Here is a 15,492-nt window from a genome sequence, read left to right as displayed (position 1 = left end):
AAGATGAACAGGGCTACAGAGATGACTCTGTGATAAAAGTGATTTCTTGGTACTCTTTCACAGAACCTGAGTTAGGTTCCCTGCTCCAACATCAGCAGCTCACACATGTTTGTAACTCAGGTTCCAGGGATCCAACATCTTCTGGCTTCAGTAAGCTCCTGTACATGCGCTAGTACAAACACAAGTTGACAGGGACTTGAGGAAGACATTTCATTTTAGCCTTAAATTTCACTTACAAACGTGTGTACACAAGTAATCTACAAGGGCTCATTGAGTTTTAGTCACTACTCAAGTCTTCTAACAGAATTTTAGAAAGAAACTCCAATATATTTTCAATAGTGAAATGAATTCCTATTTTAATTTTCATATTTTTCTATTTGTCTCAAAGATATTTAAAACAAAAAGTGACTGTGATAGTTTTAATTAGCTTGACACAATATAGAATTATCAGAGACGGATAAAAATTGTGCTGGTCATTTAATCCTAGTGCTTGAGAGCTAGAGAGGTAGGTAGATCTCTTGAGTTCAGCTCTCAAAATTCCTCAGAAAGCTTCACAGAGAATTAATTATCTAACTATGCTTGACCTGAAGGCATGTCTGTAAGAGATTGCCTTAAATTAATTAAATTGAAAGGGCAAAATCTAGTCTAAAGTGGGTATCACTTTTCCCTGTTTTTTGTTTTTGTTTTTTTTGGGGGGGGGGTTGTTTGTTTGTTTGTTTGTTTGTTTTTCGAGACAGGGTTTCTCTGTGTACCCCTGGCTGTCCTGGAACTCACTCTGTAGACCAGGCTGGCCTCGAACTCAGAAATCTGCCTGCCTCTGCCTCCCAAGTGCTGGGATTAAAGGCATGCGCCACCACTGCCCGGCTCACTTTTCCCTTTATTTGACTCCTGGGTCATTTAAAGAAACAATCAAATGTAGGCACACACACATTCACTCTCTACTCCAGACTGGATGGCACCCTGACTTTCTGTAGTAGTAGACCATAATCTGAAATTATAAGCTAAAATAAACCCTTTCTTTCATAACTTGCTTTGTTAGGAATTTTGTCACACAAACCAGACATAAGACTAAAATACTATTTGATGGTTTTGTGCATGCTTGTAGAAGGAGTGAGTTCAATCTTTTCAGAGACACAGTTTACTTTTTTTGTTTGTTTCTTTTGTTTCTGTTTTTGTTTTGAGGCATGGTCTCTCTATGTAGCCTTGGCTGTCTTAGAAGTTGCTTTATAAACCCTGCTAACCTCAAATTTACCTGTCTGCTTTCTGACTGCTGAGATTAAAGGTGTGTAAAGCCATATTCAAAGTTCTTGTTTGTTTGTTTGTTTGTTTGTTTGTTTTTCAAGTCTCTATAGCTGTGTAGACCAGGCTGACGTCAAATTTAGAGATCCACCTGCCTCTGCCTTCCAAGTGACTGGGTTTAAAGGTATGGGTAGCACATTTTTAAACCAGTCTTTCTCAATGGGACCTGGGGCTTGCCTATTAGCCTAGGCTAGCTGACCTTTAGTTTCCGGGCATCCTTCTGTTTCTGCCTCCATAATGCTAAGATCATAATGTCATATCACCATACCTCTCTTTTGATGAGTGCTTTGGATTGAATTCAGATCCTCGCCCAAAGCAAAGGTATCTTTTTATAGCATTTTAAATCAACCTACAAAGCCAGATGTGGTATAGAGTATGCCTATAATCCTAGCACTTGGAAAGTGAAGGCAAAAAAAAAAAAAAAGAGTTGAAGGTTATTTTCTATTAAATAGTAAGTCGTAGGCCAGTCTGAGCATCATGACTCTGTCTCAACAAGAAGGAAAGGAAGAAAGGGAAAGAGAAAAAAAGGCACCTATTATGTACAGGTTTGATTTTAATATTTTATTTCTCTTACTTGGCATTTGTAGTCCTTGCCGTGTTTTCCTTTGTTTGTTTGGTATTGGTTTTTTGATCATTTATATGTTGAAGCTTTGACTATTTATCCTGTTGAATTTTCTACCCTCTAAATTTGATTGGTGCATGTTTAATATGACCCTTTAACTTGTTCCTCTGTTTTCTGTCTTTCAAAATTTTATTTGTTGTGTACTGGAGAGATGGCTCAGCAGTTAAGAGCACTGACTGCTCTTCCAGAGGTCCTGAGTCCAATCCCCAGCAACCACATAGAGGCTCACAACCATCTGTAATGAAGTCTGATGCCTTTTTCTGGTGTGACAGTGACTGTATATTCACATATATAAGATAAATATTAAAATTTTTAAATTTATTCATTCATTCAATGCATGCATGTACCACATTCCTGTATGGAAATCAGAGAACATTCTTTGGGGAGTTAGTTCTCCACCATATATAAGTCCTTAGGATAGAGAAACACTTATGCCTACTGAGACTTCTGGCCATCCCCTTGTTTCCTGTATTTTCTACAGTATAGTTGAATCTAGAGCCTGAACTTGACCAAAATTGTTCCTCTTTTGACAGGAATGCTTGGTAGATGGTATACTACACATTCTGTTGCATCATTCCAATAGGCACATATCTGATCAGATTGTCCGCTTATAAAGAAAGATACTAAAGCTGTTCATTTTTTAGGGTCAGATGTTGTCAGTTTGGTAATTTTATAAAGCTCTTCACTAACACCTAATGCCTAGATTGAGGTAGAGTCTTGTAAAAGTATTCATTTGTTGCCTTTTTTCTTTCTCAGGAATCCATACCTGTTTTGTATGTAAGCAGAGTGGAGAAGATGTGAAAAGGTGCCTTCTACCTTTATGTGGGAAGTTTTACCATGAAGAGTGCGTCCAGAAGTACCCTCCAACTGTCACACAGAACAAGGGCTTCAGGTGCCCCCTCCACATCTGCATAACCTGCCATGCTGCTAATCCAGCCAATGTATCTGCTTCTAAAGGTATGGATTTTTTTTTTTTTTTTAATATAAACCAATCTAATTATAAGAGTAGAGTTCTTTTGGCAGTAGTTATTCTCAAGTGCCTTCTGGAGCATTTCTTCAGAGCTTCAGGTAAAATAGGAACCCTGTGGCCTAGGGAGGGATGGATTTTCATCTTATCATGGTGCATTCCATGGAATTTCCAGTGGCAGTTTACAATAGTAAGATAGCATAGGATTTTGTTTGCATGCATATTTTATTCAGTGCCTTTTACATCTTCTTTGAATTGTTGCTACTGTATAGACTGATTTAAGTAGCTTGATGCTGGTTTTTAGTTGCTGCAGTGTATTAGGAGGTCCATGTGGAAAACAGCATCACAGAGTCTTCAGCAAATCTCAGTGCCCCATTCCATTCCTTTTTATTTGTACTTACTCCCCGTGTTATTTGGAGGCAGTTGTCTTGTCTCTTTGCTGAGGCAGCTGTATTTACAGTTGTACAGTCTGACTCCTGCTGAGGACTAGACAGAACTCCTCTCTTACTTTTAGTAGTGAGTTACATGTTTAAGAGCCATGTTTTTTTAAGTGGTCCTTCTATTTGCTGACCCTTTTCCATGCTTGCAAATAGACTTGCATGATGTACTTTGTTTTTCTGTGTAATTTTTAACACTTGCTCTTCCCCCATTTCCTTGCTTTCCATAAATGTAGGTCGTCTGATGCGCTGTGTCCGATGTCCTGTAGCATACCATGCTAATGACTTTTGTCTTGCTGCTGGTTCAAAAATCCTTGCATCTAATAGTATCATCTGCCCTAACCACTTCACCCCTAGGCGGGGCTGCCGAAATCATGAGCATGTTAATGTCAGCTGGTGTTTTGTGTGCTCAGAAGGTAAGATGTGACTTCTGATTCTGAGTGGTTTCAAAGGGATTATCCAATGTTTTATATTTGATGTGTATTGCAGTGAATATATGCACAACTTAGAGGAGTTGGTTTTCTCCTTAACCTACCATATTGGTCCTGGATATCAAGCCCAGGTCATCAACTTCCCTCATTTCTCTGACCCTGACATAAGGTCTCTCAGTCAACTTGTTTTGGCTTGTCTGCTGCACTATTTAATCCTGGGAGATCTGCTTGTCTCAGCCAGCCAGTGCTAGGGTTACAGGCTGGCCTTTTTCTTTGCTACTTGAGATCCTCCCTTTAGTCCTCATGCTTATGTAGGAAACCCATTTGACCCACTGAGTCACCTCTCTGGTCTCTCATGTGTCCTTGGTAACTTACAATAGATGGGGCTGGGAATATAACTTATTGTTATAAGCTCACCTAGCATGCTCAGATATTTGGTTCCATGTGAATTGGTGTTGTGGTATACACCTAATCTTTGCCATGTATGTCTCTATATCATGAGTGCAGTGCCAGAAGAGACTAGAAGAAGCTGTCAGATCCTTGGAACTAGAGTTTAAGAAGGTTGTTAGTTAGTAAACATGTGGTTGCTAGGGAACAGAACCCTGATCCTTTGCACGAGCTTTGAATCACTGAGCCTTCTTTCTGAAGACAACTGATTTTATTTTTTATATGTATATTTTATGACATGGTCAATATACAGGTTTGGCTATCCTGGAACTGGCTTTGTAGACCAGACTAACCTTGAACTCACAGAGATCCACATGCTTCAGCATCCAGAGTGCCTCCAGACTGAGGAAAGTTTCTAGAACAAAATAGAAAAACAAAAGCATGGCCTATGAAAGAAGTTCTGTACAACATAAAAGTTAAAAACAGTCCATAGATCACCTAAAGTGTTCTCAGTGTGCTCAGTCTATAGCCATGCTTTCTTTAAACAGTTTTAATAAGAATGTGATGGCAAATGGAGGCTATTGTAAGTTAGGAACAAAAGACCTCAGGTATTACTCAATAGGGATGCCAAACACCCTGCTTAGAAGTGCTTCGTCTGATGTGACTCCCCTCTGCCAACAAAGCTAAATAGTTAAGATAACTATTGGTGAAACTGCCAACTTCTGAAAAGTTAGGGGTTTTGGGGGGTGGGGGTGGGGGTGGGGGGGCTATTATGTTCCAGGTACTCCTTGGTGATTTGTTAACTTAGTTCTCAAGAGTGTTACTGCTCATTATAAAATGTTGCTGGTAAGGAAATTAGATCTCAACAAGAAAAGTGAATTCTTGAAGTCATATGGTATAGGAGCTTAAAATCCCCTCCTGTCACCACCTGAGACTTGTATTTTAAAGTCACAGCCACACGAGTGTGATAGCCTGCGTTCAGATCCTCTTGCTTATGTGAAACAAGGCACATTCCTATAGCATGACATTGTCGGTGAGCGACAGGCTGATCCCTTGAGTTCATTGGCTAGCAAGCCAGCCGAACAGGATAGGTGAGCTAGGTCCCAGTTCCATCAGAGACCCTGTCACAAGACAGTCCGGTAGAAAGTGATCAGGAACTACATCTGGCACCAACCTCTGACCCCCACGTGCATATAAACACAACGTGTACAAACACAAAACTTAATTGTCCTTTCTTATACTCTGGTCTCTATTTGCCATAAACAGTCTTAGAAGGGAAAGAAAATGTTTAAAAGTCATACTTGTGCATTTTCATCTCATCGCCTTATCTGGAAACCTGATTGAACCAGGAACTCGGGGTTGTTAGAGCAGGTCTATTTTTGCAGAAAAGTCCTTCTGCATGTTTTACTAAGTAAGCCTTTACTAGGGTTAGAAATAATTAGCTAGGAGCTGAGCAAAGCCATTGCTGGGACTTTGTAGCCTTGCGATCTAAATGCTAGGTTTTTTGTTCCTGTAGGAGGCAGCCTTCTGTGCTGTGATTCGTGCCCTGCTGCTTTTCATCGTGAATGCCTAAATATCGATATTCCTGAAGGAAACTGGTATTGCAATGACTGTAAGGCAGGCAAAAAACCACACTACAGGGAGATTGTCTGGGTAAAAGTTGGTCGCTACAGGTGAGTAAGCAAGTCACAGAGTGACACTTTCTCTCATCATCTTCTAGTTCTTGTGTTCTGGTAGATAATTACCTTTTAAAATGCTCTTCATGTTTCAGCATTGTAATCCCCACCCCAATCAAATTTTTCTCTATAACAAAAAATTAGATGATATTTAGCTCTAGGTATAGTATGTAGCAAATTTTTTACTGAAGTAAAATAAGTCCATGATATCATAAATACGACGCATTGTTAACATTTCAAAGTGTTTACTTGCAGACGTGATCCTCACCACCAGATAACTGTCCATAGTTCAGACCCAGTGTTCCTTCTGCTCTTGTTTTTTTTGTTGTTGTTGTTGTTGTTTTGTTTTGTTTTTTTGTTTTTTTTTTCCCGAGACAGGGTCTGCTCTTGTTTTTCAAGCGTGATTGAACTGGGAATACATAGAAAACACAATACAAAATGTGGTTTTCTTTGTTTGATTTTAAACAAGATTGCATGGCTAGCCTCAGACTTACAGAGATCTGCTTGCCCATGATCCCATGCATTTACCCAGCCAACATGAATAAGTTCAATATATAACAAGGGCTCACTGTGGTTTTATATTTTACAAGTTTCTAGAAAAGAAGCTATGTGTGGTGGTGCACCCTGTATTCCCAGCACTTGGGAGCCTAAGGCAAGAAGGTCACAAGTTCATGGCCAGTTCTGTCTGTATAGCAAGGCCCTATATTAAAACAAGCAAAAAAGGTTGTCTAGAGAAAAGTTTGAAGTTATTGACACAAATAGATGATAGATGTTAGAAGATAGGAATATTAATTAGCTTGGTTAGATAATTACCAGGAGTTCTATTTTAGGGCTTTTTCTTTTGTTTTTGTTTTTTTTTGTTGTTGTTGTTGTTGTTGTTATTTTGTTTGTTTGTTTTTTGTTTTGGTTTTTTGGGTTTTTTTTTGCTTTTGAGTAAGGGCCTTAATCATGTAACTGTAACCCTGGCTGTCATCAAGTTTGATGTGTAAACCAGGAAGGTCTAACTGAAACTAACAGAGATCCTCTTGCCTCTGCCTCCTGAGTTTAATTCTCTCCTGGGTTTAAAAGTATGCACCTCCAAGCCCAGCTGAAAAGTTTTTCTTTCAAGTCCCAGATTGTCTAGTATGCTACCGTTGATGCCCGTGATATTGATCATTCTTGTTTTCCCCATATTTTCATTTCTCTTGTTGTAATTATTTTTTATAAATTTGATTGTGTATGTGGATTTGTGCATGTGAGTATAAGTCCCTTTGAGACCAGAAACCTGGGATCCTGTGGAACTGAATAGCCATGGTTGTCAGCCCCCTGCTGTGGTGCTAGGAATGGAACAGTGTCCTGTAGAGCAGTAGTACATGATCTGTCACCACTGTCTGATTTCATCTCGTTGTTGCATCAAACCCTTTAGTGGACATTATAAATATTTGTGTATCATAATTATTTCCTTAAAGTAAAATAGCTAATTCTAAGACATTTATCTGTGAGTGGATCTGTTATTTCAGGTTTCTGAGACATTCTCCTTTGTATTGTTGGTTTGTAAAATTGCCCATGGGTTGGAAGCTGAGGGTAATGGCAGAATGAACAAAGTTGTAGCTTGGCAAATATGAAGACTAAGGTTCAGAACTTAACACCCTCATAAATGTGAGGCAGGCATGTAGCCCAGCTGTGGTCTTTGAGCTTGAAAAGCAGAGATAGGGATCCCCAGGAAAAAATGGCTAGCTAGACTGGAAAAAACTGGTAAGCTCCAGGTTTAGCTTAAGAACCTGACTCAGTAAATAGGGTGGACAGTGACTCAGAAAAACACTGTGTTTACTTTGGGACTGTATATACATGTGCACACTGTACACATACATAAATACCTCCCCATTCCTGACCCCCCACACCCCATGTTAAGTAGGTTATTTTCTAGTGCCTTTGCCGCCCTGTAGAGATCTCTTCTCTTGTTTTTACCTTTTCCAGGTGGTGGCCAGCTGAGATCTGTCATCCTCGAGCTGTTCCCTCTAACATTGACAAAATGAGGCATGATGTGGGAGAGTTCCCTGTTCTCTTCTTTGGGTCCAATGACTATCTGTGGACTCATCAGGCTCGAGTCTTCCCTTACATGGAAGGGGATGTGAGCAGCAAGGATAAGATGGGGAAAGGAGTTGATGGAACATATAAAAAAGGTAACTTGCCCTTACTATTCCTTAGGTAAGCTGAGACTCTATAGCTAAGTGTCTGCTCAGTGTTTAAGTTCATGTAATGGCCCAGTATGTCTAAAGTGTTGTGGTGCCTGCTTGTAATCCCAGCACTCAAGGCTAAGGCAATAGAATTGTAGGGCCAAGGCTACCGTGGACTACATAGTGAATACCATGGTGGTTTTGCTAGAAAGTGAGACTCTGTCACAAAGGAAGAAAAAGCCAGGCATCAGATGTAGTTTAATGGTACAGGGCTTGACTGGCACCTGTAAGGTCGTGGATTGATTCCCAGTTTATGTGTCTATGCTGATACATACTTGTAATTCCAGTTGTTAGGAGCATGAAGCGGGAGGATCACAAATTTGAGACCAGCTCCTGCTGTTGTGTAGCAAGAGCCTGCCTCCTAAACTTAATTAAGGTCGGGTGTGGTAGCACACTGGTCTCTGTGAGTTCAAGGCCAGCATGGTGTTCTTATTGAGTCTTTAGAGAGACCTTGTCTCAAGAAAAAGTTAAGTAAATAAAATAGAATTCTTGTAGGCTGTGTCATCAGGTTCTGACCTGACCTGACAGCGTCATATTTGCTACTGCTGTGCTTCTGTGGAGAAGTTACCCTGTTATCCTGCCATCCAGTGTTAACTCTAACAGTGCCATGAGGAGGGGTTCCTTGGTCTGTGCTATTTTGTTGACTCAGCCTCTTGTCTCATCAAGTAATTGAGCTGTGTAACTCATTTCAGTTTCCTGGGCAAGGACTCAAAGCTCCTTTATGTTTCTTTTCTTTTTCTTTCTTCTTTTTTTTTTTTTTTTAAATTTTGTTATTTTTGTGGATTTTTTAAAACAAAAGTTGTAAAAGAAATTAAAATTGCAGGGAAATATAAACTGGTCTAGCATTGAAGACAATAGGGTCTGCTGAGGATAAGATATGTCCCCTGGTATCAGCTTTACTGTTTAGCAGTCAGGTAACACAGCTTTGAGCCTTTCTCTTAAGATATAATGGGGAAAAGGTTCTTTGAATGCTGGATAAAGCAAATCTGTGAAGTAATTGGTGTTCCTTTAGTGAAAAATGCCTTTTTTTTTTTTTTTTTTTTTTTTTTTTTTTTTTTTTTTTTGTGAAAAATACCAACTTTCCTTTGTAAGTTGTCCTTTCAAAGGCAATGTGTTTCTTGTTAAATGTGTATCGAAGCTTAAGAATTTGTTTACAAGTTGAAGAGAGATGATCTTAAGGAACGGATGCTTACTTGTGAGGTGACTCTAGAGTAACACTCATTAGCTTAGAGCAGCACATCAGGTTAGCACGTGTTCTGTTTAACCCATGTCCTTACTTCCTATTTGCTGTATGGTGTCTCTGGGGAAACCTGGAATATTGGTACTAATAATATAGGAGCTTGAATGTTGAGTCTTGTCATCCTAGATAGTCAGTGACTACAACACTACCATCTTGGCCTGTGCAAAACTGGCTGACATTGAAGCTACAAGAGGAAAGTGAGGAAAGGCCTGTCTGGGCCTGCTGAAGTCTCTGTGTTACTCAGTGAATGATGTAGGAAAGATGAGTGAACTAAATGACTTGTGTAGTTCTGTGTAATAGGAAAGCAAGGCAAGATGTGTGTAATAGTCACGAGAGATTCATTATGGGTGAGAGGAGAGAATTTCTTTAAAGAAGAACAGCATAGAGAAAAGCAACAGAAAAGAAAAGAGGGGAAAATTAGAATTGTCAGTTTATTCTGGATGAAGAACAACGAATTAAATGTTTAAGTTGAGAAAAACTCTTCTTAAGGTTTTTTGATTTTTTTTTTTCAGACACTGCAGTCTTTTAAGGATTTTGACAGCATGAGGGGAATTTAGACATGAAGATCTGCTTGTTGTTAGACCCCACGGTGGTGTTTACAGAGTGAGTGTTAGGAGAGTAGACCAGGCAATCAAGAGAGTAGAAGAGGAAGGAGTTACCAGAGTGGAGTTTGCACATTCCCTATGGCACCTAGGAAATTGCACTTCTGGAAGCAAAGAGGTTTCATTTTTCTCTGATGGTGGTAGTCTGTATTATATATTTGCTTAACTGATTTTATTTTGGTATCTCAGCTCTTCAGGAAGCTGCAGCAAGATTTGAAGAGCTAAAAGCCCAAAAAGAACTAAGACAGCTACAGGAAGATCGAAAGAATGACAAAAAGCCACCACCTTACAAACACATAAAGGTAAGAGGACACATCTCGGAGGCTGTGTGTTGGAGTATACTACACTGTACAGCTCCCTTCTTTCTTGGCTCATAATAAAAATTAAAACTGTAAACAAAGTTGCTTTAAGAGTTGACAGTATAAAAGAAGAAAAAGTACTTGCTTGGCATTGCCAACATAATTATGGTAGTCAGTCCTCTCCTTTTCAGACCTGGCAGTAAGCTCCTTACCTACTGAACCATGTCACTGTACTGTAAGTCATTGATTTCCCACCCACCCACCCCAAAGTGGTTATTTGTATATATTACCTTATGTAGCAGACCCTGGGTTAAAATGCTTTTGGCCTATCAACTTTGAAATTGATTTGTTCTCTAGTATTAGAATTTGTACTCAAGAATTCTACAACTAAATTTCAGTCTAAATTTTGTCTACATCTAAATTACCTTTTTAAATTTGGAAATTGGGATCTCAGTTGTCTGAGCTTGCCTTTAACTTGTGATTTTCTTAGTTTTTCCATTAGCTGGGTTTATAGGCATATACCAGCACACCTGGTATTTACAATTCATGTATCAACTGTAGCATTATTATTGCATTAACTACCTGAGTCTTGATTTCTTCAAATCATGTAAAGTGTGTCAGATAACATAAGGGAAGTGATATTTGTCTGTTGAAGGTCCTGAATTGTTTTATGCTGACGTGTCTTATATGATCGATGTGCCTCTTCAGGTGAACCGTCCTATTGGCAGGGTACAGATCTTCACTGCAGATTTGTCAGAAATTCCCCGTTGCAACTGTAAAGCTACTGACGAGAACCCCTGTGGAATAGACTCAGAGTGCATCAACCGGATGCTCCTCTATGAGTGCCATCCTACAGTGTGTCCCGCTGGAGGACGCTGTCAGAACCAGTGCTTCAGCAAACGCCAGTATCCAGATGTGGAAATTTTCCGGACATTACAAAGGGGCTGGGGTCTCCGGACAAAAACAGATATTAAAAAGGTAGACAAAACCTTACGAGATTTTTTTTGTTAACTGCGTGATAAAACTGGTTGATCGTGAGATGATTTGAGAAATATAATGTAGAGGACACATAGTAAGAGAGTATAGTGAACACCTCTACATTGTAGAGGCTTGAGGATGCATGACCTTACACTGATCATACTCACTACATAAAGGGACAAGCGAAGTCATAGAGGTGTTGTGAGATTATTTACTCTTTTGTGGAAATTCTTGAGCCAATAGTGAAGATGAGGAAAGGGTTAGTGGAGGGAAAACAGCCTGCGTTTATTAAGTGTGACACGCAGTCACACTTAATGTAGGAGGTCTTCAGTATGAAAGGTGGAAGGCTTCTACCACCTCCTTCCTCATTTAATCTATTAAGCACTAGAATTTTGAGAAAATTGTTTAGGAAGGAAATGAGACACGCCCAGGAATGTGGGTGTGGGCTTTTCCAAGGGGAGTAACCAAGTTGCTCAAGTTTTTAACAAATAATATTGTACATCATGGCTGAAAAATAAGTCTTGGGAGGCAGAGGCAGCTGGATTTCTGAGTTTAAGGCCAGCCTGTTCTACAGAGTGAGTTCCAGGACAGCCAGGGCTACACAGAGAAACCCTGTCTCGAAAAACCAAAAAAAGAAAAAGAAGTCTTATTTGACCATTTAGTAAAATAAATCTTTTTCTAAAGAATTTTGTTGAGGTTTCTAGGAAACACAATGACTATAGCCTAATTTGTTTAGTTACTTACCAAGTATTAATCTTGTTTGCAGCCAAGATTAAGATGAAAGTCTTGCATTAATTTTTGAAAGCCAGTATAGTTGTACTATCCACATGATGAAGAGTGTGTGAAATATAGAAGGGAAGTAAGCAGGGGAGCTATGAGAAAGACGAGACCGTTGAGAAACTGGCTTCCAGACTTTAGATAGGAGACAGCACTGACTTGTTTCTTTATTGTTATTCCTCAGTCTCAGTTCTGGTAGAGCTTGTTCTTGCAACCTGGGGCTTTTTGCTGGGGGGAGTCAGGAGGTGATTTACTTCATCAAGTGATGAAGGCAGCATAAATAATAAAATGTACATAATCTGCTTTTGGGAAATTACCCATATTTATTACTTTTTAAAATAAAAGTTGTATATGTAAATACCAGTATACTTTTAACATTAAGTTATGAGCAATTTCTAATTCTAGGGAGAATTTGTGAATGAATATGTGGGTGAGCTAATAGATGAAGAAGAATGCAGAGCTCGAATCCGCTATGCACAAGAACATGATATCACTAATTTCTATATGCTCACACTAGATAAAGTAAGTAATGCAAAATCTTTTTTTGTTTGAATATTTGTTCCAAACCTCAGATCAACTATTTGTCTGTATACATGAGAATTTTCTTCAGTTTGATTCTGGAGAGAGAGATTGGTTTTTTTTTTTTACCCATACCAAAAAGACAATAAAGCTGTTTTTAATACAATTTTTGAGTGATTTAATATAAGCTAGGATTTTATGCCATAAAAGTATATGAAAAGGCAACAAGAGTCAACAGTTCTTTCCCCTTTTATTTTACACACTGGAGAACTAATTTGTTAATGTAGTGTGTTACTGGGTTCAGGTATAGCACTGTTTCTCACAACCTTCTTTATTCTGTAACCTTTTAATACAGTTTCTTGTGTTGTGGTGGCCCCCAGCCACAAAATAATTTTCACTACTATTTCATAACTGTAATTTTGCTACTGTTATGATGTAATTAAATATCTGTGGATTTTAATGATTTTTGAGAACTGCTGAAAATTGAAAAAAAAAAATCCAGAAATCAAGTCATTATTCTACTGCTGTTAGTTTTTTTAACGTTCTATTTTAATGATCATTGGTGTTATATTTTGGAAGAAATTTTCTAATGTCCCTGTTTTTTATGTATGTTCTTCTTTGTGCTTGAATATTAGATTCCAGTAAAAACATATTTACACAATAATTTTGAAGTTCTCCCTTCCCTATGTGAAAATTGAACCTAGTAATTTGTACACACTAGTCAAATATTGTACAACTGAACTACTTCTTCAGCCTATTTTACTTTATTTATATTCTCTCACTTCATTTTGTTGTTTTACACTTTGTTATTACATGTTAGTTATTCTAGGTTAGGTTATTATAGTTGAATTTAAATCAGAAACTTACTAAGTTACCTCAGCTGGCCTGGAAGTTGCCATTGTCCTGCCGTAGTATTCTCAGAAACTGATGTATGTTGTGCCCCATTATGCCTGGACTAATACCTCTCCCCTGGCAGTTTCCTGTAGATATTTCTTAAGTTGTACTCTTGAGATTATGAGTCCTTAGTGCCAGACATTCTGATGATAGCTTGGGGCAGGGAGTTAGTATAAGTATTTAAACTTGATTAGATGCTATTTAGTGTGCCACCTGATCTGAAAACTTTTTAATTAGAAAATGGAATAAGCTGTTGCTCCTGGAGCCATGGTTCATAAACTTGAGTGTGCATTAGCGTCCCTAGGTTAGCTTGTCACAGCATATTGTTAGACCTGCATGGTTCAATATCCTCTTGAGTATATCTGAAGCATGACCTTCCAAATGAATTGGTGCTGATATTTACTGCTCCTTGGGTGACATATATAGAACCACTGCTCTGAGAAATTTTAAAATTTGATTTTAAAAGCATCCTCTTCATCTTATGAGAGAGAATAGTCTAATTTTTGATATAGCAGAGGTCTCAGGAAATTTAACAAGTAGCTTTTCTTAAAAATTCTAGGATCGAATTATTGATGCTGGTCCTAAAGGAAACTATGCTCGGTTCATGAATCACTGCTGCCAGCCTAACTGTGAGACACAGAAGTGGTCTGTGAACGGAGATACCCGTGTTGGTCTTTTTGCTTTGAGTGACATTAAAGCAGGTAAGAATCATTTAAAGATTCTGCAGCTAAGACCTGGACTTAAAGTTCTTCATTTACCATCAAAATATCTTCTGTCATTCACTTGGAAAGAAAATCTCCTAGTTCCCAAAGATACATAGACACAAAGTCTTTCCAGGTAGGGTTGGTGTATTGGTGTGCACCTTTAATCTCAGCACTCAGGAGGCAGAGACAGGCAGATCTCTGTGAGTTCAAGTACAGCCAGGTCTGCAGAGTGAGTTCCAGGACAGCCAGAGCTACACAGAGAAAACCTGTCTAGAAAAAGAGGAAAAAAAAGAAAGAAAGAGACTTTGTATGTGGTACATAGACGTGGGATTTTTTTGTTTTGTTTTGGTTTTGGTTTTGGTTTTGGTTTGGTTTTTTTTTTTTTTTTTTTTTTTGATGTACATTGGTGTTTTGCCTGCATATATGTCTGTGTGAGGATGTCAGATCTCCTAGAACTGGAATCACAGGCAGTTGTGAGCTACCTTTGGGTACTAGGATTTAAACCTCAGTCCTGTGGAAGAGGAGCCAGTGCTGTTAACTACTGAGCTATCTCTCTAGCCCCAGTTTGGGTTTTTGTCTTTCTCATTGTATAAACTAGACTGTGAACTCCACCTGCCTCTGCTGGAGTTAAAGAATGAGCCACTCTGCCTGGCTTTGAAGAAACTTCATGTAAATAGGGTGTGTGTGTGTGTGTGTGTGTGTGTGTGTGTGTGTGACTAGTTTATTTTATTTAGCATAATAACTTTAAGGATAAAAATTTTCTAGGCCTCTAACTTTTTGGTTTTTCTCTTTCCTCTGTGTAATAGCACTGGCTGTCTTATACTCACTGTGTAGACTAGGCTGGCCTCAAACTCACTGAGATCTGCTTGCCTCTTCCTCCTGTGTGCTGGGATTAAAGGTACTCGACCACCACTCCTGGCAAGCTTTCTTTTATTTTAATTTGAGACAGAGTCTCACTATGTAGCCTTGGCTGGACTAGAATATGCTCTGTAGACCAGGCTGGCCTTGAATTCATAGCTTAGAACTGCTCGATAAGGTACGTGATCTGTTAGATATTGGTGCTGGGAACTGAACTCCGGTTCCCTGAAAGAGCAGTAAATACTCTTGTTTGTTTTTGTTTTTTTGTTTTTCAAGGCAGGGTTTCTCTGTGTAGCTCTGGCTGTCCTGGAACTCACTCTGTAGACCAGGCTGGCCTCGAACTCAGAAATCCGCCTGCCTCTGCCTGCAGTAAATACTCTTAACCACAGTCTCTCCAGCCCTGTTGTATTTTGGGTAATTGGTTACTGTTTTGATTTAACACAAGTTCTCACTGTGTAGTTAGTGCTGGCTAGCCTGAAACTTATTATGTAGATCAGGACTTGGAGATCTGTGATGTCTAGTGCTGGGAGTAAAGATGTGGACACACAATGTTTTTAATTTTTAAATAAAAAATAGAGTGTCAGTC

At 38.9% G+C, this 15,492-nt stretch overlaps 1 protein-coding gene across 10 annotated transcripts in view; it reads left to right on the top strand.

The window, feature by feature from the left end:
- Nsd1 (nuclear receptor binding SET domain protein 1) overlaps positions 1 to 15,492 on the top strand; it is a 108,462-nt gene that overhangs the window by 80,534 nt on the left and 12,436 nt on the right. For 9 of the 10 annotated variants that reach the window (XM_076938972.1, XM_076938976.1, XM_034509901.2 and 6 more), the window contains 8 exons: positions 2,678 to 2,878; positions 3,562 to 3,741; positions 5,660 to 5,816; positions 7,776 to 7,981; positions 10,067 to 10,179; positions 10,885 to 11,154; positions 12,337 to 12,453; positions 13,904 to 14,045. In XM_076938972.1, the coding sequence (XP_076795087.1) occupies positions 2,678 to 2,878; positions 3,562 to 3,741; positions 5,660 to 5,816; positions 7,776 to 7,981; positions 10,067 to 10,179; positions 10,885 to 11,154; positions 12,337 to 12,453; positions 13,904 to 14,045 (1,386 nt within the window). Of the gene's footprint in view, positions 1 to 2,677; positions 2,879 to 3,561; positions 3,742 to 5,659; positions 5,821 to 7,775; positions 7,982 to 10,066; positions 10,180 to 10,884; positions 11,155 to 12,336; positions 12,454 to 13,903; positions 14,046 to 15,492 lie in introns of those variants that run through there. The other variant, XM_076938978.1, reaches the window with a different exon arrangement.

Source organism: Arvicanthis niloticus, chromosome 8, assembly GCF_011762505.2.
Source record: "Arvicanthis niloticus isolate mArvNil1 chromosome 8, mArvNil1.pat.X, whole genome shotgun sequence".
Lineage (NCBI taxonomy): Eukaryota > Metazoa > Chordata > Mammalia > Rodentia > Muridae > Arvicanthis > Arvicanthis niloticus.
This window is presented reverse-complemented; position numbering and strand designations above follow the sequence as displayed.